This window comes from Bufo bufo, chromosome 5, assembly GCF_905171765.1.
Source record: "Bufo bufo chromosome 5, aBufBuf1.1, whole genome shotgun sequence".
NCBI classification, from domain to species: domain Eukaryota; kingdom Metazoa; phylum Chordata; class Amphibia; order Anura; family Bufonidae; genus Bufo; species Bufo bufo.
The window spans coordinates 516,258,568-516,279,507 of NC_053393.1; the positions used below are offsets into that span (position 1 = coordinate 516,258,568).

Genomic DNA, 20,940 nt, shown 5'->3' on the forward strand with positions numbered 1-20,940 from the left:
CTATTTGGTTGTACCCTTAGAGTAGGTTCACTAGCTTTATGGTGCCCTTTTTCAGTATTCGTGCATTTTTTGAAGATTTTTTTTTTCCGCACATGCAGCTTTTGCTGAAAAATGCCAGCTGCAGATGTGAAAGTCTATGAGAAATATTTGTAGTTAGAGCAGTTGCTGGTGTTGTGGTTAGCTCTAGTCTGCCCTCCCTGAATTCAGAGGCCTGCTGGCACAGAGAGTGCTAGCAAACAGAGCAGAAACAGTATACCTATGGAGTCTGCTTACTCTGAATTAAAAGGGGATGCCCCACAAAAAGTATTCAAATCAGCACCTGGGTCAGAAAACTTTTTAAATAAAAATGTATTATAGCTACTAAGTTATTGACTGAAATCTATCTGTATAGCGCCACCTGCTGTTTGCTCTTTTTCCCTGTCCTGCTCACTGAGGTGGACGCACATGCTCAGTTCCATCCTTCAACTGCCACCAGCTACAGCAGAAAGGACACCCCCTTTTAGCTGACAGCTTGAAAGAAATCTAGCAGAACAATTAGAGCAATGAATGGGGAGATCTTTGCATCCATTTTAGGTACAGGGCTGGTTCTAGCTTTGTTAGAAAGAGATTGTCATGTACTATATGATGTCTGATTTTCATTGTGTACATTATTTATGGGATAACCCAGATGGCACAGAGAGAGATATCATATTTGCTAAGTACCTCAAATCTATTTTATATAGTGAATATAATATTAGTCTATATATTCTATGTTTGCACAGAGCTGTTGTATTGTGTTTGTTTCTTTCAATTTGATGGTTTTTTTTTCTGTCGTCTTTTTTAAAAATGATATATTTTTTTCCATCTTCTTCTCTATAGGGAAGAAAAAACCTCACCTTAGTTTGGCAAAAAAAAAGTGCAAAGAATGCCATAAAAAGTGCTTGCTGTATGGAAAAAATTGGTGTCTATGGTGTTTTTTCAGTGAACAAAAAATGGCAGACAAAATTTGTGTGTGAAGGGACTCTTAGGCCTCTTTCACATGGGCGTTGCGGATTGGGGCCGGATCAGTTTAGGGAAAATGGTGCGATTTTGACACTAAAACAAGTCAGTTTTCACTGCGATTGCGTTCCATGTTTGCGTTTTTTCGGCGCGGGTGCAAAACATTGTAATGCGTTTTGCACGCGCGTGAGAAAAATCGGCATGTTTGGTACCCAAACCTGAACCCGGACTTCTTCACAGGTAGATTTTATTATTTTCCCTTATAACATGGTTATAAGGGAAAATAATAGCATTAATAGCATTCTTAATACAGAATGCATAGTACAATAGGGCTGGAGGGGTTAAAAAATGTAATAATAATTTAACTCACCTTAATCCACTTGATCGCGCAGCCGGCATCTCTTCTGTCTTCTTCTTTGAGGAATAGCACCTTTGATGACGTCACTGCGCTCATCACATGGTCCATCACATGATCTTTTACCATGGTGATGGATCATGTGACGGACCATGTGATGAGCGCAGTGATGTCATCAAAGGTCCTTTTCCTGTGCACAGCAAAAAAGAAGACAGAAGAGATGCCGGCTGCGCGAACAAGTGGATTAAGGTGAGTTAAATTATTTATTTATTTTTTAACCCCTCCAGCGCTATTTTACTATGCATTCTGTATTAAGAATGCTATTATTTTCCCTTATAACCATGTTATAAGGGAAAATAATAATGATCGTGTCCCCATCCCGATCGTCTCCTAGCAACCATGCGTGAAAATCGCACCGCATCCGCACTTGCTTGCGGATGCTTGCGATTTTCACGCAGCCCCATTCACTTCTATAAGGCCTGCGTTGCGTGCAAAACGCAGAATATAGAACACGCTGCGATTTTCACGCAACGCACAAGTGATGCATGAAAATCACCGCTCATGTGCACAGCCCCATAGAAGTGAATGGGTCCGGATTCAGTGCGGGTGCAATGCGTTCACCTCACGCATTGCACCCGCACGGAAAACTCACCCGTGTGAAAGAGGCCTTATGGAGTTAGAGATCACTGGTCCATAAAAAAAAGAAAGCTGGGATAGTGGGATAATTTAGGTATAGCATAAAAACTGCATAAAAAGGTTGGGAGAGATACAGAACAGGAATCTTCTAGATCAGTGATAAAAAAAAAAGGTCTTGGTAAGGACAAAATTGGGGGAGTTACTAATACCTAGAAAAAAATCTGCAGCTGCTAGGTGGGGTTCCGCATACTGTTTTATTACTGTTGTTTAAATCTCTATGCAGTGAGGGCCCCCTAGTGGTGGCTGCTGGCAGAAAGAATAAATAATGTATTCTGTGAACCTGTGAAGGTTGGCAGCGGGATTTAAAGACCAAGTGCTGTTCATCTATGGTGCTTGGTGCTGAGCTTTAATCCAGAGCACTGCCGGATTAAAGCTCCTTCTCCTGCAATCTAAGAGGATCAGGTTGGGTCTCCGCTTGTCAGTGACAGCAGGAGACCTCCGAGGAGAAGACAGAAACAGTTTATTTTCCCTTCTCTTTACCTCGGTGCATAGCACTATGCAGGGAATAGAGGACACGGTTATGTAGGTGATCGCCGGGTACCTCACGGGCAGAGCAGAGATTCTGGGTCTTGGCAGAGGGGAGAGGATGGGAATGGGTGAGGGCAATGATGACAGCTGCTCACACATACTGTATATAGCCTACCCAGGACTAAGCAGCTTCTAACTAGAGGAACGAGTTAGGAGAACCCACACCAGGCAACTGTTCTCAAGGGGCTCGGTGGCCAGTTAACTCCCGATACACAGCCTTTGAGATACAAAGTGCACAATTGACATCACATTAACCCCTTATGCAGTGAGCCTCTATCACACTGCAGAGCAGCCACAAATAAGAGGGTGTGTGCAGAAGCAGTCTGTGAAGGTAACGCTCGTGTTGTGGCTACCAGACTCCACAGTCCATAGCAGTCATACTAGAGGGATATATATGTCGGATCTGTCTTAGGATCTACAGCCCACAATGGGCACTGTAGAAACATTTTTCACCCCCAGACTGGACTAGAGCGTAGCATAAGCCTGATATAAGAAAGCACATCTTAGAGACTTCTTGGCACCTGGATAACCCTCTTGATTCGGCCTGGTATTTATTAAGACTAATTAAGAACAGTGCCTACATAGAAATGTGAATATATGTGGAGACCACAGTTTTTTTCAGTAAAAGCAACTGCTTTGCTATCAAATTACCTGTCTTCCATAGGAAAGCCATTCTTCTGGACAGCTGCCGAGCGGTGCAGGAGCAGTTGGGGCAGACGTTGCGTTAATAGAGCTGTTTTTCCTTTCACAGATAAATGGGTTTGGATAACCACAATTTATGTCATTCCAATACCCTGTGATAGCAATAAAATAATAATAAAATGACACATTAGATAATATTAGATTACTTGTCCGATTGATAATGGCAAGCCGTGTACTAGAAGACCAGCTTTTTATGTGCTGTCTTTGATGGTACAGTGCGCTCCCGCACACAGTGTCATTGGCAGGATTGAATGGTCGCCCTGATAGCCCGGTCCTTTACTGTCACTAACCCGTTTCACTAAAAGCCCTAAACACAGCGAAGGCAGAAACGCTGCTTCTGTATTCATCCTATTGGCAGGATGTCCTCTTACGTGAGCGAACTCAAAAACACATAAGGGGTCATTTATCATTTAGGTTGTTTTTGTGTCCGTTTTAAGTCTGGCTTTGTTTTGTGTGTCTGCACCAAGTTTATGAACCAGTGCACCTTAATAATATATCTGGCGTAGGAGCAATGTGGTTTATTCGTTTAGGAGTAGACCAGGGGGTTGACTGGCGTGGGGAGCAAATTTCTTGCGACTTTTGCAAATGTCTCACACAGTAAATGAGCTACAGTCCGGGTCTGATGGAACAGATCTACTAGGGAGGTAAGCTTTTAGGGAATTTTAGCACAGGTCCGAGGTTCCAGAGGCTGGGGGTCGCCCTTCTCGGGGCGGGTGCTCTGATCACAGCCATTGAGGGATTCCCTGTCTATAGACTAGTTGATATAGGGAATGTTCATAGGTTGAGAGTTACCCGCCTCATTATCCATTGTTAGGCCATTCCCCCTTTAAACAAGGAACTGAATTAGGCCATATATGTGACAATATCTCTTTGCTCCCTCTCTAAATAGTGCAGTCACATACTTTATTTAGTGTCTCATTTATTTTATCAGAAATAAATAAAAGTTACATTTCAACTTCCATTAAAAAGGCACACTCAGTTTATTAATAAATAGTCCGGGTCTAATCTCACTTTTAGCTCTTAAATATAGACCACTGTGAAAAGTGGTGAGGATCCCGAAATGTTGCAAAAAATGTTGCAGTTCCCTTTACTTGGTAGTTTCCATAATGCCGGTCACACCAAGCCATGATGTAATAACCTTTTCAATGTGATCTCATATAATGTAATATTGTAATATTTAAAATCTTGAGACAACCCCTTTAAAAGATTTCCAGGCGATTCGTTGAACACCGGTATTGTTGTAAGGCTCTGGTAAAGGTTGGAATTTTACCATGTCAAATATTAGTTTTGCAAGATGTTGCCCTATTTGCTTGCCTTGGGAAATGTTTTTATAAATTTTTGTTACAAAAAGGTCATAGACATAAAACATACCTAGGTTTCTATACATCACAACACAGTTCTCATCATTGTTGGCAAAGTTGGGTTCATAACTGGCCCAGGCGACGAAGTCCATAGGAGAGCCATCCATCCAGCTAATAAAATAGAAATGTACAGGTAAACATACATGTAAGGGGCATAAAACCTATATCTCCCACCTTAAGGGCTCATTCAGAGGGCCATAGTGCTTTGCGGATCGGCAAACACGACTATCGGCCGTGTGCGTTCCTCAATTTGCAGACCTCACATGGCCGGCAACCATAATAGAAAATGCCTTTACCTGTCCTCTTCTAAAGATGATGCACAAGAAAGCCTGAAACCAGTTTGCTGAAGACAAGCAGACTAAGGACATGAATTACTGGAACCATGTCCTGTGCTCTGATGAGACCAAGATAAACTTATTTGGTTCAGATGGTGTCAGGAGTGTGTGGCGGCAACCAGGTGAGGAGTACAAAGACAAGTGTGTCCTGCCTACCGTCAGGCATGGTGGTGGGGGTGTAATGGTTTGGGGCTGCATGAGCGCTGCCGGCTGTGGGGAGCTACAATTCATTGAGGGAACCATGAATACCAACATGTTCTGTGACATACTGAAGTAGAGCATGATCCCCTCCGGAAACTGGACGGCAGGGCAGTATTCCAACATGATAACGATCCCAAACAAACCTCCAAGATGACCACTGTCTTGCTAAGGAAACTGAGGGTAAAGGTGCTGGACTGGCCAAGCATGTCTCTATACCTAAACCCTACGAGGATCTGTGGGGCATCCTCAAATAGAAGGTGAAGGAGCGCAAGGTCCACCAGCTCCGTGATGTCGTCATGGAGGAGTAGAAGAGGATTCCAGTGGCGACCTGTGAAGCTCTAGTGAACTCCATGCCCAAGAGAGTTAAGGCACACAAAATATTGACACTTTGGGCACAATTTGTCCCTTTTTTACTTAGGGGTGTACTCACTTTTGTTGTCAGCGGTTTAGACATTAATGGCTGGCACCAATTGGGCACATGGTGAGATAGGAGGTCATGGTGGACTGTGGTGTTTACTTCTTGGGCAGGCATCTACTGTAGAAGGAGCTTTCTTGGAGTCCACCCTGGTGAGGTTGTTGGCATGTGGCACTGGTGTGTTGTGCCATGTTAGAGTATGAGGCAAGTGGAAGATGTTTTGGTGCCAGAAAGAGGGATGTGGAAGATGCCTAGAGAACCTGCTGTTGGTCTATGTAACTCAATATCAGATTGATGGGGGTCCAACTCCTGCCACAGCACTACGTAGGCCTCTTCATGTGATGTCATGCTTATTGGTTACATGGCCTGGGTTCAATATCAAGCACAGCCACTATCCAATGAACGTCGCTGTGCTTGATAGGCTGTGAGGAGGCTGCAGGGCTCACTAGAGTTCTGGTCATCATTGGGGATCATTGGGATGTAGGGTTTTGAACCCCCTGCCAATCTCATCTTGATAGGCCACCAGTATAAAAATTCTCTAAAAAAACATTTATCAAGTGATTGAATCCTTGAGAAGGTGGCAGGGCGGCCTTGCTAAGTTGTGGACCTTGAGCGGATGTCATGGAATTGACCATAAGCTGTATTTTTAGGGTGGCTGCGGCGGGAGTAATCAGCGCGGTATGGAAGCCAATGTCGGCATGGACATTTGCACTCACTTGATACTTAGTGTGTTTTTTTTCTACCTTCGCCTATTTCTCGGCAGATCGCTAGAATAATTTCGAACAAGCGTTTCTTTAAACATTTGTTAAGCCGATCTTTGGCCCAGGTAACAAGCCGTTAATAATTTGCATATAATATATACACATACAGTATATATCATATATGTATAATATGTATAATATAGATATAATATCACATGCAATAACATATTGCACACAATACACATACAATACATCACATACAATATATAACATTTCACATACAATAATAATTACGCACACATGAATTTATCAATCATTTATTTACAGCACAATATGGTAAGCACCTACTTAAACTCCTTGTCCACGGACAGACGCAAGCCAATCAAATAGGCTTCGCTCTTCCCCATCTTTAAGACCTAAATGGTGATGGAAAAAGGAAAAAAACATGAAGGTGAGTGTCTTTGCTCAGGAGGTATTTAATCCTGATTCCGACTGGATCTAAGCCTGAGCTGGAAACTAAATTTTGTTCATGTAGCCATAATATTATACAACTCCAAAAAAAATCTGAGCTGAATGGTGGTTGATTAGAGAGGATCGATCCCCTCTCCTGACATGTCTGATTTAGTAAATAATTCTGTAACCCACGAAATAAAAATTCTGAAGCATCTTTTTGTAATTCTCTATGTTGTGCAGTTTCTCTGTTATTCCTCCTAGTAATAATGTAGGAATAAATGAATTCATTGGTGTTACCAATTGGAAGTGCATCTCTGTCCAGTCTGACGCTGTCCAGTGCTGACCGTATAGGAGCAGAACACTTTGAGGACAACGGTAACACCCAGTTGTCGATTTCTTTATAAATTTTGCAGAAGGAATAACAGAGGGATCATACAATGTGTGGGGTTTGACGATTTGTGATTTTATGGGGAATGCTGTTATTTACAGTAACAGGCCTGTCAGGAGAGCAGAGAGGCCCTCTTTAAATAAGTACTCTGCAATTACCCAGGGGTGTGGGTTGTCAGACCCCCTGCCGATCAGACATTGATGGACTATCCTGAGGTCATGTGACCTAGGCTCACGTGAATGGGGCTGAGCTGCGATATCAAGCACAGCCACTATCAAATTGACGGCGCTGTGCTTGACAAACTGTAAGGAGGCGGCAGCGATGAGGTGAGCGTCATGGCCTCCTCAAACAGCTGATCAGACCCCCGCCGATCTCACATTGATGACCTATGCTGAGAAAAAGCCATCAATACAAAAATACAGATAACCCCTTTAGGGCTCATGCACAGGAACATATTTTTTTCCATTTCTCTTTTTATTTTTTATTTTTACAGGTCCCTATGCAGAACCATTTACTTCAATGGGTCAGCAAAAAAACGGAAATGACTCCGTGTGCATTCCATTTCTCTATGTCCGCATGTCCGTTCTGCAAAACAAATAGAACATGTTTTGCGGAAAATAAAATACATAAGGTCGTGTGCATGAGCCCTTAATCTTTTTTTTTCTGTCTGTTTTAGTAACTTCCTGCATTTCCTATGAATTCTGGACCATCTACTCTTATGACTCTATTTTGTGCCATTCCTCTATTATTCCTACTAGACGTTTATGAATGAATTGTCAGCAGTCTGCGATAAAGGTCTAGATGAGAGTTACCGGTTGGGTGTGTGTCCCTGCACAGTCTGACAATCAGTGCTGCCACTGTCAAACTGTCCAGGGACCCCCCCCCCCCCCCTTCCAACTGGTAACACCCAGTTAGACTTTTATTTCAGACTGCTGGTAATTCATTCTTAGGAATATTAGAGAAATGGCACTAAATAGAGTTATATGGCAAATGCTCCTAAAATGTTATTACATGGGGAAAGCAAGTAGTTACTGAAACAGGCCTTTCGGGAGAGGTGCGAGGTCCTCTTTAAATCTATAAGTAGGGGATTCGGAGGCCGGAACTTTTATTTGTTGCTGTCACACATCTATGGAAGCCTTCCTATTACCTATTCCACTCTTCTAGATACTTAGATTTCAACATTCAGATCTTACATATCTCCAGAGAAATCTTCTTTCTGACTCGCTGTTAATGACGACGAGATCGCCAAAATTACGTCTACAGAATTCCCGTGCTTTATCCATGGATACTTCTTCCTTGCTGATGTAGTACTGTCTGTCGTCTCGAATTACCCAGCCATCACTTGTACGTTCAAAATCTAACAAATGAAAGATAGATCATAATTAGAGATAAGCGAATTTTTCAAAAATTCGGTTAGATCTAAATTTATTTGCAGCGAATTACATTAAAAACTGGCTATATCCTGGCTGCAGAGCATTTATAGTGGTGTAGAACACTGTGGCTTGCAGTAACACGCATAGGGAGTCTGCTGTGATAGAGAAACAATACTGTGAGTCCGTATGACATGCAGATGACAGACGTCGCTCTTAGAATCACTGCACACTTCACTTAGTTGGGCAGTTACGGGGCAAAAACTGACCAAATAACTCAAGTATGAACTCCGCCTTACAGGTTGATGTTAGCGTCAAGAAGAAGCACACTTCTTTTACACCATCGTCAGCTGATTCCACATAGATGTCTACACAACCTGTTCTATTAAACGCTTATACAAGCTGAGCCCCCCAACAGAGTGAAGAGGGTGTCAGCAGTAAGTTTGTGTTGACGTCACTGATTATTTTACCCTTCCTCTGATCCGTCAGAACAATAACCCACAAAAAAAACGGATCCTGTCTATGGAGCATACGCCTTCACTCGGTCAGCATTTGGTCAGTAATCCATCAGTATCGATAATGCCAAAAAAACAGGAGTGAATGTAAAACAGAGATGGCGCGTGAATGGAATATTTGCTTGTCTTCTGTGTTTTGTCCCCACTCCTGCTTTTGGCTACCAAATCATAAGCCAAATCTGATGGGACCATTCAAGCCTTACAGCTGCTACACAGACAGGACCCATTGTGCGTCTCATTTTTCCTTCCTTCTCACAGATCAGAAGAAGAGTCAAATAAATGATGATGTCAGCCAGGCCGAAAGGCAAAATAGTGGACCAGTCAAGAAGTGGGGAGGGTGGGAACAGCATGAGAAGTCCACAGAGTGGCCCTATAACATAGTAGTGAGGTGGAAGCAGCATCAGGAGGCCACAGAGTGGCACAATAACAGGGTCTGGAGGTGGCGGCAGTATGAGGAGGCCACCGAGTGGCACAAGGCACAGAGTCTGTAGGTCACAGCAGCAGCAGCATTAGGATAAGGCCACCGAGTGGCACAATCACAGAGTCTGGAGGTGGCGGCAGCATGAGGAAGTCACAGAGTGGCACAGTGACAGAGTCTGGAGGTGGCAGCAGCATGAGTAGGCCACCGTGGGGCACAATGACAGAGTCTGTAGGTGTCGGCAGCAGCAGCATCAGGAGGAGGCCACAGAGCGTCACAATGACAGTCTGGAGGTGGGAGCAGCATGAGGAAGCCACAGAGTGGCACAGTGACAGAGTCTGGAGGTGGCAGCAGCATGAGTAGGCCACAGAGTGGCACAATGAAAGAGTCTGGAGGTGTCGGCAGCAGCAGTATCAGGAGGAGGCCACAGAGTGGCACAATGACAGAGTTTGGAGTTAGCAGCAGCATGAGGAAGCCACAGAATGGCACAATGACAGAGTCTGGAGGTGGCAGCAGCATGAGTAGGCCACAGAGTGGCACAATGAGTGAGTCTGGTGGTGGCAGCAGCATGAGGAAGCCACAGAATGGCACAATCACAGAGTGTTGATCGACCAAGATATTTTTGGGGGAACCTGCCTAGCATGAACAGGCCTCTAGTAGCTATAAACAATGAGAAGACAAAGCGTAAACATAGCTTTGAGCCCGGAAGAGTCGCGAAGTTCATCAAGATACGTCACTAAAGATTTTACCGCATATAACCGCAGAGCTGACCACTGCATTAATTTTGTTTTTCAACCCCCATACTTCAATAAAGATTTTACCGCATATAACCGCAGCGCTAAACGCTGATTTAATTTTGTTCTTCGACCGAAATACTTCAATAAAGATTTAACCACATATAACTGCAGCGCTGAATGCTGAATAAAATGTATTTTTCCACCGAAATATGTTACAATTTTTTTTACCGCATATTACTGCAGCGCTGAACGCAGAATAAAATTATTTTTTTCACCGAAATATGTCACTATTTTTTTTACCACATATTACTGCTGCGCTGAATGCTGAATAAAATGTATTTTTCCACCGAAATATGTCACAAAGATTTGTACCGCATATTACTGCAGCACTGAACGCAGAATAAAAAATATTTTCCACCGAAATATGTCACAAATTTTTTTACCACATATTATTGCAGTGCTGAACGCTGAAAAAAATTTGGTTTTCCACCGAAAAATATCAATAAAGATTTTACTGTATATAACTACAGTGATGGACAAAATTTGGTTTTCCACCGAAAAACATCAATAAAGATTTTACCACATATAACTGCAGCGCTAAACGCTGAATACAATTTGTTTTTCCACCGAAATAAGTTACAAAAGATTTTACCGCATATTACTACAGCGCTGAACGCTGATTCAAATTTGTTTTTCGACTGCAATTCGTCAGTAAAGATTTTACCACATATAACTGCAGCGCTGAACGCTGAATCAAATTTGTTCTTCGACCGAAATATGTCAATAAATATTTTACCCCATATAACTGCAGCGCTGAACACTGAATATATTTTGTTTTTCTACCGAAATACATCACAAAAGGTTTTACCACATATAACTGCAAAAGTGAACGCTGAATATATTTAGTTTTTGTACTGAAATAATAACAACTGCGGAAGTGAAATGCATATATATTTTTCTTTTTGTACTGAAATAGGCCAGTAAATGCTTTTAGCAGAAATAAATGCACCAGTAAAGTGCGTATATATTTTTCTTTCTGTACTGACATAGGCTACTAAACGCTTTTGCCACAAATAACTACAGAAGTGAACTGAGAATATATTTTTCTTTTTGTACTGAAATAGGCCACTAAACGCTTTTGCCACAAATAAATGCACCAGTAAAGGGCGTATATATTTTTCTTTCTGTACTATAATAGGCCACTAAACACTTTCAATATTTGCAAATGGTCCAAAGGACCAATGGTTGTCTCTTATTTACATGTGCTACCTATATTGGTGTCTTAAAACGTAACATTTATTTAGTATTTATAAAATCCTATTCTTATCTAAGATGTTTTATAAAACTATCAGCGGTGCCTACCAAATGACTGCTAATTGTCCAATAGGATGTACTAGCACTGTTGATTCACAGTAAGCAAGTAAACGGTAAAGCAGTGACTGTGCATATCGCCCAACGCTGGGACTCTTCTAAATTGTATACTCCATTCAATGCAGTCAAACTATAGTGCACACGCTGTCTATAAAGCTATTCACAAGCTGCCCCCCGACATGTTTCGCCAACTCTTTGGTGTCTTCAGGGGTTGCGGGCAGTCTGCTAGTGAACAAAGGGGGCATGAACCAGGCTTTAAAACTTCCCTTCTGTGATGTCACTGCCCCGGTGGCTAGTTAGCAACTGCTTTGCTGCAATGTTATTCTACTAGCCTATCAGAGGCAAGTCCGAATAAATACTACGTCTATTGGTCACTCCTCTTTTTTTTATGCTCCAATGATCGCCTCCTATCCAATACTCATGCGCTACAACTTAGACTCTAGATAGTTTTTTCGTCTCTACTGCGCATGTCACAGGACTTGTATTGGCGCTGAGATAGAATTGTCTGTTGAATCGTATCGTCTAAGTCCTAGCGCATGGGCACAAGACATCAAGTGTAAATTCTAGGGGAAAGTGTAGTATAAGTAGTTGAATATGCGCATAAGATATAGGACTAAGTCGGGGAGGATGCGCAGAGATAATAATCTACCAGCGAAAAGTAAAAGTTCTGACGCATGCGCCGAAAAAGAGATTCTCAGTAGAATGGAAGACAAGTCCCATGACCTGCGCAATGCAAGAGCCTAACCTCCACAAATTCCAGGTTTGGGAGGATGCGCAGCTACAATAATTTACCAGTGAGGAAGCAAGCGCATTGAATCGTATCGTCTAAGTCCTAGCGCCTGGGCACAAGACATCAAGTGTAAATTCTAGGGGAAGGTGTAGTATAAGTAGTTGAATATGCACATAAGATATAGGCAAATTACTGACCGGAGACTAAGTTCGGGAAGATGCGCAGTGACAATGATTTACCAGTGAGGAAGTAAAAGTTGTAACGCATGTGCCGAAAGAGATCTTTAGCAAAATTGAAGACAAGTCCCAAGACATGCGCAATGTAAGAGCCTAACCTCCTCAAATTCTAAGTTCAAGCGCAAGCGCAAGAGACAATTCTAATCGCCACCCACTGTGTGCACAATGTAGCCCCATAAACACGGATGCCCAAATGTCAGACACCTGAGACAAGAAGGCAGAAGCAGCTTTGACCGGCTGCAATTCACATCGCAACCACTGGATGGATTGGCCACTGACAAATATGTAAGGCTGGGTTCACATCACATTTTCCCCATTCATTTAACGTATACAAAAAAAGTATACGTTAAACGGAGGCCTCAGAATGATGCCATACAGTGGCATTCGTTCACCGTAGAATTCCTTTGTACAAAAAATAAAATAAAATGTCTACATTTTTTTAAACATTGTAAAAAAAAAAGTATATACATTTTTAAAATGTGATGTGAACCCATCCTTAAAGGATGTCCATAGACAGCAACGATGAGTAGGAAAATAAGAGAAGGGATGCGGCACGTGCGCAGCTGATCGGGAGGTTGCCGGTTGTCAGACCCCCGCCGAACTGATATTGAATTTATTGATGACCTATCCTGGACTTTTATCTACAGTTAAATAAAAGGTATACTAATATATACCGGCTCAACAGATGCCAAGATGAAACTTGTTTGGCATATGCATCCAGGAGTTTCTACATAATCCTGCAAACTCAGTGTGAACATACCCCAACCGGACAAAATAATCTTGTATTATGTAAACCTGTAAAAAATCCACCAGACATTGTTCATTATTCATACCTCGCAATAAGTCACATTAAAACTCAATCAAATCAAATAAAAGAGCAGCAGTTGCCCCAAACTTGTCTGTAGGGGGCCACTCCATCCCCTTGCAAAGTAATTTACTGGATATTTACTTAAAGGGGTTGTCCCATGAAAAATATTCCAAACCAGCACCTGGATCTGAATACATTTGTAATTGCATGTAATTAAAAATATATTACAGCTACTGAGTTATTCTCTGAAATCTATTAGTATAGCGCCACCTGCTGTTTTTTTTTATCGAATTTCTCTCTCCTGCTCACTGAGATGGACGCACATGCTCAGTTCCATCCTTTAACTGCCACCACCATCTGCAACAGTAAGGACACTCTCCCAGAGAGGACACGTCCGCTATGCTAACAGCTTGAAATAATTCTAGCAGAACAATTGGAACAAGGGATGGGGAGACCTCTGGATCCATGTAAGGTACAGGGCTGGTTCTAGCTTTATTAGAAAGAAGTTGTCTTGTACTAGATTATGATTTTTATTTTGTACATTAATGATGGGATAACCCCTTTAAAATGCTACGCCAGAACACAGATTCTTATAGTGAGGACAAAAATTAGCCTCCTTTCAAATGTAGCTTGAATACCACAGTCCTAACCACGCTGGAGCGGAGGTCCTGGTGCCCCCTGCCTATTTTCATGGCTGCATTTGTGTTGTTTTCTAACATTGCAGGACATGTGCAGGTTCTCACAACCAGGGGAGCAGACGTCATAGGTCCCATAACAAAATTTAGTATGAGGACCTCCCCCTCCCCCATCCATGTAATATTTCTGATAATGGTATAATTTTTTAGTAGAGAGAATTTAAATTTTTAGTGGAGTGAATTTTAATAAAAAAAAAAAAAACACACTCCACCCACTTTACTCAACTTCCATGTCACAACAAGTGGAACCGATGCTTCATAAATATGGCGCTCATTCTAAACATTATATTTCTCAATGTATTTACACCAGAAAACAGGCATAAATACATTGATAAATCAACCCCATACTGTTCTAAATCTCCTGCTTCCCCTCACATTGCATATCATAAAAGTTCAAAAGTTTTACAGTTATCATTGAACTTAATGGGAGCTGTAAAAATCTATTTGCAATGAGCTCCCCCTAGTGTTGTCTGCAAGAAAATGCTGTGGATTTGTATCAGGAATAGAAGGAGTTCAGCACTTTAGGGCAGTCCTAGCCTGTTTTTACAGGCTAGGGCGGTGCTAAAGACCACCCATTAGTGCCAGTGACATCACCAGGCTCACTGCTAGGCAGAAGCCTCTGCCTAGCTTACCCATGGAGAGCAAGGGACAGCATTGGAGTGCAAAAAGCTCCGATGCTCCACTCATTCATGGTGAATGAGTGCAGATCGGGTGGTGTCCGTGTTCAGATCTGAACCCGGACAATCCCTTTAAGTAGAGGGCTGTGGGCACATGTAACACTGAGGACCCTTGGGTAATGCCCCATGAATTAGTCCAACCCTGTAGTTTACAATCTCAGGGTTCACTTCACTTTGGACTGTATTTATCTCTATGCAGTGAGTTCCCCCTAGTGGTGGCTGAGGGCAACTAGAATTTTACCAATTATGACTTGAAGCAGGAGATTCAAAGTTCTGACCCCTCCATAAATGCCCAGTGAATTAGTCTAACCCTGCAGTTTACAATCTCACCTCACATACAGTTTTTAATTTATTTGCATATTTAAATATTTCATATTGCATATCTGCATTAGTTCTTTCATATGGTTTGTGCATAATTCTAATTTTTTTTAATATGACATCCATAGAATTTATTTCTGACAAATTCCCAAAGGCTGAACCAGATTACATATATATATATATTAAAAAAATAAAAATAATACAACAAAATGACTTACCAGGAAGTGGGGAGTTTGTGGGTTCTGGCAATAATGTTGCACCTAGGAATAAAATGATAGTGTCAATGTAACTGCACTATAACCTGGGATTTCTGGACAAGAATACAGTCCCTGTGCCCACCTCATACCTTTTTGAGGCCCCATTACTTAATGTAATGTATCTTGTAAAATCATTTTCTTCCTATTTACTTCCAAACTGACTTGCTTATGAAAAGCTCAAAATTTTCTTTCAGAGACACAGCACATTAATGATGACATTCAGGCGGTATGCAGGATGCAGGAGCTTACTGCATACTGTTTTATTACTGAGTTCAATGTATAAGAAGTATGCAGTAAAGCCCCAGTGCTCCCCCTAGTGGTGACTGCAGGAAGCTAGAATTTTGCTGGATAATCCCACCACCACCACCTTTTACTGAAAAATCTTATTCTGTCTGAAAATTCATGAATAACTTGTCAAAGGGGCTTGTCACTGCACAGTCTGATAGTGTCAGGACTGACTGGATAATGTGAGTGTGTAGGGGCACCCACACAACTGTAAATAGCCAACTGTCAATTTAGGCCCCATTCACAGTATTTTTGGTCTGCATCCGATCCACATTTTTTGCTGATTGGATGTGGACCCATTCATTTCAATGGGGCGGCAAAAAATGTCATTCATACATTTCCAGGAGTAATAACAGGTAGAAAGAATAGATGTTCCAGAACTGTATTTGTCAAGGGAGGGGATAATTTCACTTTAAAGGGGTTTCCAAGAGTAGAACATTGATGACCTGTCCTCAGGATAGGTCATAAATATCTGATCATTGGGGGGGTCTGACACCCGTCATCCCTGCCGATCAACTGTTTGAAGAGAACTGCGACCTTTTCCTAGGCCAGTGACAACATGTCCATTGGTCACATTGCCTAGACACAGCTCAGTCTGATTCAAGAGACTGGGGCTGAGCTGCAATACCAAGCCCAGCCACTATATATTGTATGGCGCTGTGCTTGGTATACTGTAAGGATACTGCATGCAGCGGTTCTTTCAAACAGCTGATCGGCGGGGGTGCTGGGAGTCGGACCCCCACCGATGTGATATACAGTAGATGACCTGTCCTGAAGGTAGTTCATCCATATGGTACCCTCTGAAGAGGCCTCAGACCTCTCGATTCACAGATCAGTGGGGGTCCCAACAATCAGATGCCCACGGATCATGGAGATATTGCATATCCTAGCGATCAACCGTCCCCTCACATGGTTGGGATTTCTATCCCGTATGAAGGTTTTATCACTATAAGAAAGGAATACTATGGTTAGCCATTTTCATGCTAGTCACAGGTAGCGCTCTTTTAATCCATCTTTCAGTCGTGTTGTTATTAGCTCTCTGCCCTTTTCAACTTTTGTTACCACCGTTGTAATTTTGGAGATACGCATCTGTTCTGTCTAATGAAAAAAGCCTGCAAATGTTTACTTGGCAGCGACTGGCGGAAGATATTGTACAGCCAGAAATGTCCCGAGCTGTCAATTTTTTCAAAGGGTTAAATATTATGTAAAATGCTGTAGATGAATTATGCTAAACCTTTTTTTTTTTTTATAATTTTTTTATTTTATGTCATTTTTTAAACCCCTCCTAGATTTCTATGGGCCCCTTTTCTACTCCTTTGATTACATACATGACGTGCTCCACTGACTGCCATATTATAGAGCTGCGCTTCTAGAAGAGAAGAGGTAGAGGCATTGTACGAGTAACACAAAGAGTGCCCACAGTACTCTACTATGCAAGGACTCCATGTGCCTCCATATGACGTCTTCAGTCATTGGGCAAGGGCAGCCACCGGAGCATTGGCACCTAAGGGGACCCATTTGTGCCAATCTACCACATAGGAAACACCAGTATAATAAATGGTGCATGGGGGGGGGGGATTGGCTGTTACTTGCATTGGAGGCTTGAAGCTTCAAGTTATGCCTCAGACAGCAACTATGTGTAGTTTTGACAGATGCATTGCTGCTTTTGTATTTGACCACACAGTTCAATAGTTGGTTTGGGGAAAAGATCCGTGGATAGTAATCCTAATAGTGCAACATAAATTGTAGCCGTATGCTTAAAGGCTATGTACACCTTTGGAGGCAATTTTTCTTAAACATTATTGCATGTTACTCATTTCTGGCTAAAAATCATTTTTTCAATTGGCCTTTATTAAAAATATTGAGCCATTCTGTCACAAATGGCTAACTGTTTTTCTAACTGTGTGACTCGTACTTTCACTTTTTGCCGGTCATCTAATAACCCTTATCTCTAAGCTATTCAGAGTTCATAGACACTTATTTAAATCACATTCTTATCGGGAAGATAAGAACTGAGCTGTAATGAGTGTTTATAAGGTCAGAGATCAGAGTAAAGGAGTCGTCAGCTCCTGGTCTGATGGAAAAGACAGAAAATCCAAAGGGTGCTACTAGAGCATGTTAGCTCTGTACAGAAAAAAGGGAGCAATATTTTTTTTTTTTAAATAAAGACCAATTTATTTATTAGACCAACTAAAATATTTTTAGCTCAAAATGAGTACAATGCAATAATAAAAGAAAATTGCCCCCAAAGGTGCACATAGCCTTTAAATTGAATTTCCCCTTAAAGAGGACCCATCCCCTCTCCTAACATGTCTGTTTTAGCAACTACTTGCATCCCTCATGTAATAACAAGTCTTAAGCATCTATTTTTATGACACTATGTTGTGCCATTCCTTTAATATTCCTGCTAGACGTAATGAATTAATTGCTAGCAGCTTGAAATTAAGGTTCAGTTGAGTGTTCCCAGTTCCTGCACAGACTGACACTAATTCTAATTCCTTCTAAACTCATAGGGGTTGTAGAGTGTTAGGGAAAAAAAAGGAGCTCTTTTTCCAGTAACAGCGCCTTTTTTGATCAATGGTTGTGCCCAGTATTGCAGCTTATGCCCATTCAAGTGATTGTAGTACCAGACACACCCTGTGGGCCAGAGGGGCGCTGTTTAACAGACCCTTTTTCTAGTCTCAAACAACCCTGTTAACCCACAAGATGCCAAATTTAAAATGACACCACTCTTTCATGCTCAGAGCCGCGGTTTTTATCAGGGGATGTTGGGGTATTATTAAATAACTTTACATCTGGTGATATAGATTGTGCATGTGCTGGGTATAGCCTGTACCTTTTCTAAGTTCGCAAATCCAGTTCTGTGGCGTATCACAATGCCTATCATTCCAGGACAGCCGATGATCGGTGTTCACCTCCCCGCAGAGCTCCATCCCTTGGTGGTTGTTGGGCTCTCCATATGCCCAGTTTTCATAATTCAGCTACAGAAAATTAAGAAAAAAATTAAGAATATAAAATATTTATTATTATTATTCATAATAATAATAATATATATATATATTTTTTAAATATATGTTATGTGAGCAATGTGAATATCTGGTCATGTGATGATCACATGGATGTACTGTAACTAACCATGCACATGTAGGTCTCAGGACAGATTTTTATCCACGATGATTCCCATTCAATATCAGCAAGCAGAGATCTTGAAAGTGATAATGCAGAACCTTAAGCACAATATCCCTTCTGGTTATTTGTAAGGGTATACAGTATTTTCAGGTGCTGGAAGACGACCTTAGTGTGGGGCGTGACAAAACCAAATGCACTCTGGAAGTGCGGCAAGTTTTTAGTTTTTTTGTTTTATTGTACAGACATCTCTGCATCACAAACAAGCAGAGGATAATTCACGGTACGTCATGCACAGTTTTTCCCCATGTTCTGCGGTGCACGACCGATGAGAGAATACAGTCCTATACTATTAAAAATGAGAGACTTACAGGTGAGCCATCCGACCACGTGAAGCCTTCATCCAGGTTAGTGTTCTGTAGACCCACCCAGAAGACTTGCCGGTAGATGCCATCATTTCTGGTACAGAGGATAAGAGGTAGAAAGTATCAGCATTAAGGCTCATGCACACGACCATGTGCTGGCCGGGCTCGTGCTGCAGACCGCAAATTGCAGTCAGCAATGCACGGGCACCGACCGTGGGGCCGCCGCATGCAGATCGCGGAACAATTCACTTGAATGGGTCCGCGATCCTCATCCGACTGTCCGCACCGCAAGAAAATAGTGCATGCACTACTTTTTTTGCGGTGCGAAGGCATGGACAGAAAACCCACGGAAGAACACCGTAGTGCTTCCGTGGGCTTCTGATCCGTGCCTCCGTTTCGCACCGCATCTCCCGGATTGTGGACCCATTCAAGTGAATGGGTCCGCATCAGTGATGCTGGGTGCACATGGCTGGTGCCCGTGTATTGCGGACCAGCAATACGGCCACGGCCTGGTAAAGGCCGCGTGCATGAGCCCTTAGTAAGACTGTGGATGTGTATACAGATGTAGCAATAGTTTACTTGACACTAGCGTTTCTTCCATGCAGATTTACGTGTGATAATACTGTCCTAGCAAAGTGCGGTTGGATCGACTACAACTCTTATTTTGCATTCAAGTGAAGAAGGATATTTGTTTTGTTAAACCGGACCTGGTTACTGATTCCTACCACACAGGGGCGGATTGGCCATCAACCTCCTGATGGGCCAAAAATAAACATGACAAGCATTAAACAACAAACCTTTTGCAAGTAGCTCCCCCTGGGGGGCTGCACGTAGACTGGACTGTCCTGCAAACTGTATTTGGAGCCAGCACTGGGTGGCCATAGTTACCAAAGTAAGGCTACTCTCACACTTGCGTTGTTAATTCCAGGATTGAGATCCGGCAGAGTATCTAAATACCGGAATTAAATGGACCCATTTTGATATTGCTCATCGGGATGCATCCGTTCTGTAAGGATGTGGTTGTGTGAAATCAAAACGGATCCGTTACCCATTGATTTTCAATGTATTTAGTGACGGATCCGTTTTGATTTCACACAGGTTTTGTAGGCTCCTAAAAAAAATGTATCCGTCACCATCGACTTACATTGTTTTCAGTGCCGGATGCATTTTTTTCCGTTTTTATGACCAGATACAAAACCGCAGCTTGCAGTGCTTTTATGTCCGGTCACAAAATGGAATGCTGCCGGAATGGAAGACATCCTGATTAGTGATGGACGAACATCGGCCGGGACGATTCAAATGTTCAAATGTTCGCGAACCGTGAGTTCGCAGCGGGCCCCATTCACTTTAATGTCAGGTAAACCAGAAAAACCTTCAGGTCATATTTGCAGCCAGCAAACACTTACTAGAAGTACACAAATAGTCCCACAACATGGACAGTGATATACCAGAGGGGGATCATTGGCAAAAATTCCCACAAAAAAATATATATTTTAATGAGGGGCCATTTTTGTGCGTCTTAAAGGGAAACTCTCAAAAATGTGCCCTGCTGGAGACTAGAAAAGGTTTATTTCCTATCGGTTTGATGTATACAAATGTGCAGCACTCCACGTTTTTGTATCCTGCAGAGTCCATTAAAAAAATGCATATGTTAATGTAAAAAAAATTTCTACCATGGAACTGTATGGTGAGCGGACGCCACTGTACGGCATCAGTCTGAGGCATCTGTTAACGCACAGTTTTTGGTATGCATTAAATGGATTTCAAAAATAGGATGTGAACCCAGCCCTAGTGTCAGAGTAAGCACCAGTACACATCGGAGCAGCGTGGCGGAGAGGGGAGGCCGCCATGTACTGACAGAGCGCTACCTGGTTCTGGTGGTAAGGGATGAGGACTGTGTTTCCCAAGAATCTTTTTCT

At 42.2% G+C, this 20,940-nt stretch overlaps 1 protein-coding gene across 1 annotated transcript in view; it reads right to left on the reverse strand.

Moving 5' to 3' along the window:
• Positions 1–20,940, reverse strand: part of LOC121002868 (macrophage mannose receptor 1-like) — a 92,753-nt gene that overhangs the window by 17,666 nt on the left and 54,147 nt on the right. Inside the window, exons 14-20 of the mRNA XM_040434497.1 lie at positions 19,028–19,115; positions 18,367–18,511; positions 15,207–15,248; positions 8,307–8,470; positions 6,621–6,688; positions 4,631–4,731; positions 3,209–3,351 (exon numbers count right to left, since the gene is read on the reverse strand). Of these exons, the coding sequence (XP_040290431.1) occupies positions 3,209–3,351; positions 4,631–4,731; positions 6,621–6,688; positions 8,307–8,470; positions 15,207–15,248; positions 18,367–18,511; positions 19,028–19,115 (751 nt within the window). The remainder of the gene's footprint in view (positions 1–3,208; positions 3,352–4,630; positions 4,732–6,620; positions 6,689–8,306; positions 8,471–15,206; positions 15,249–18,366; positions 18,512–19,027; positions 19,116–20,940) is intronic.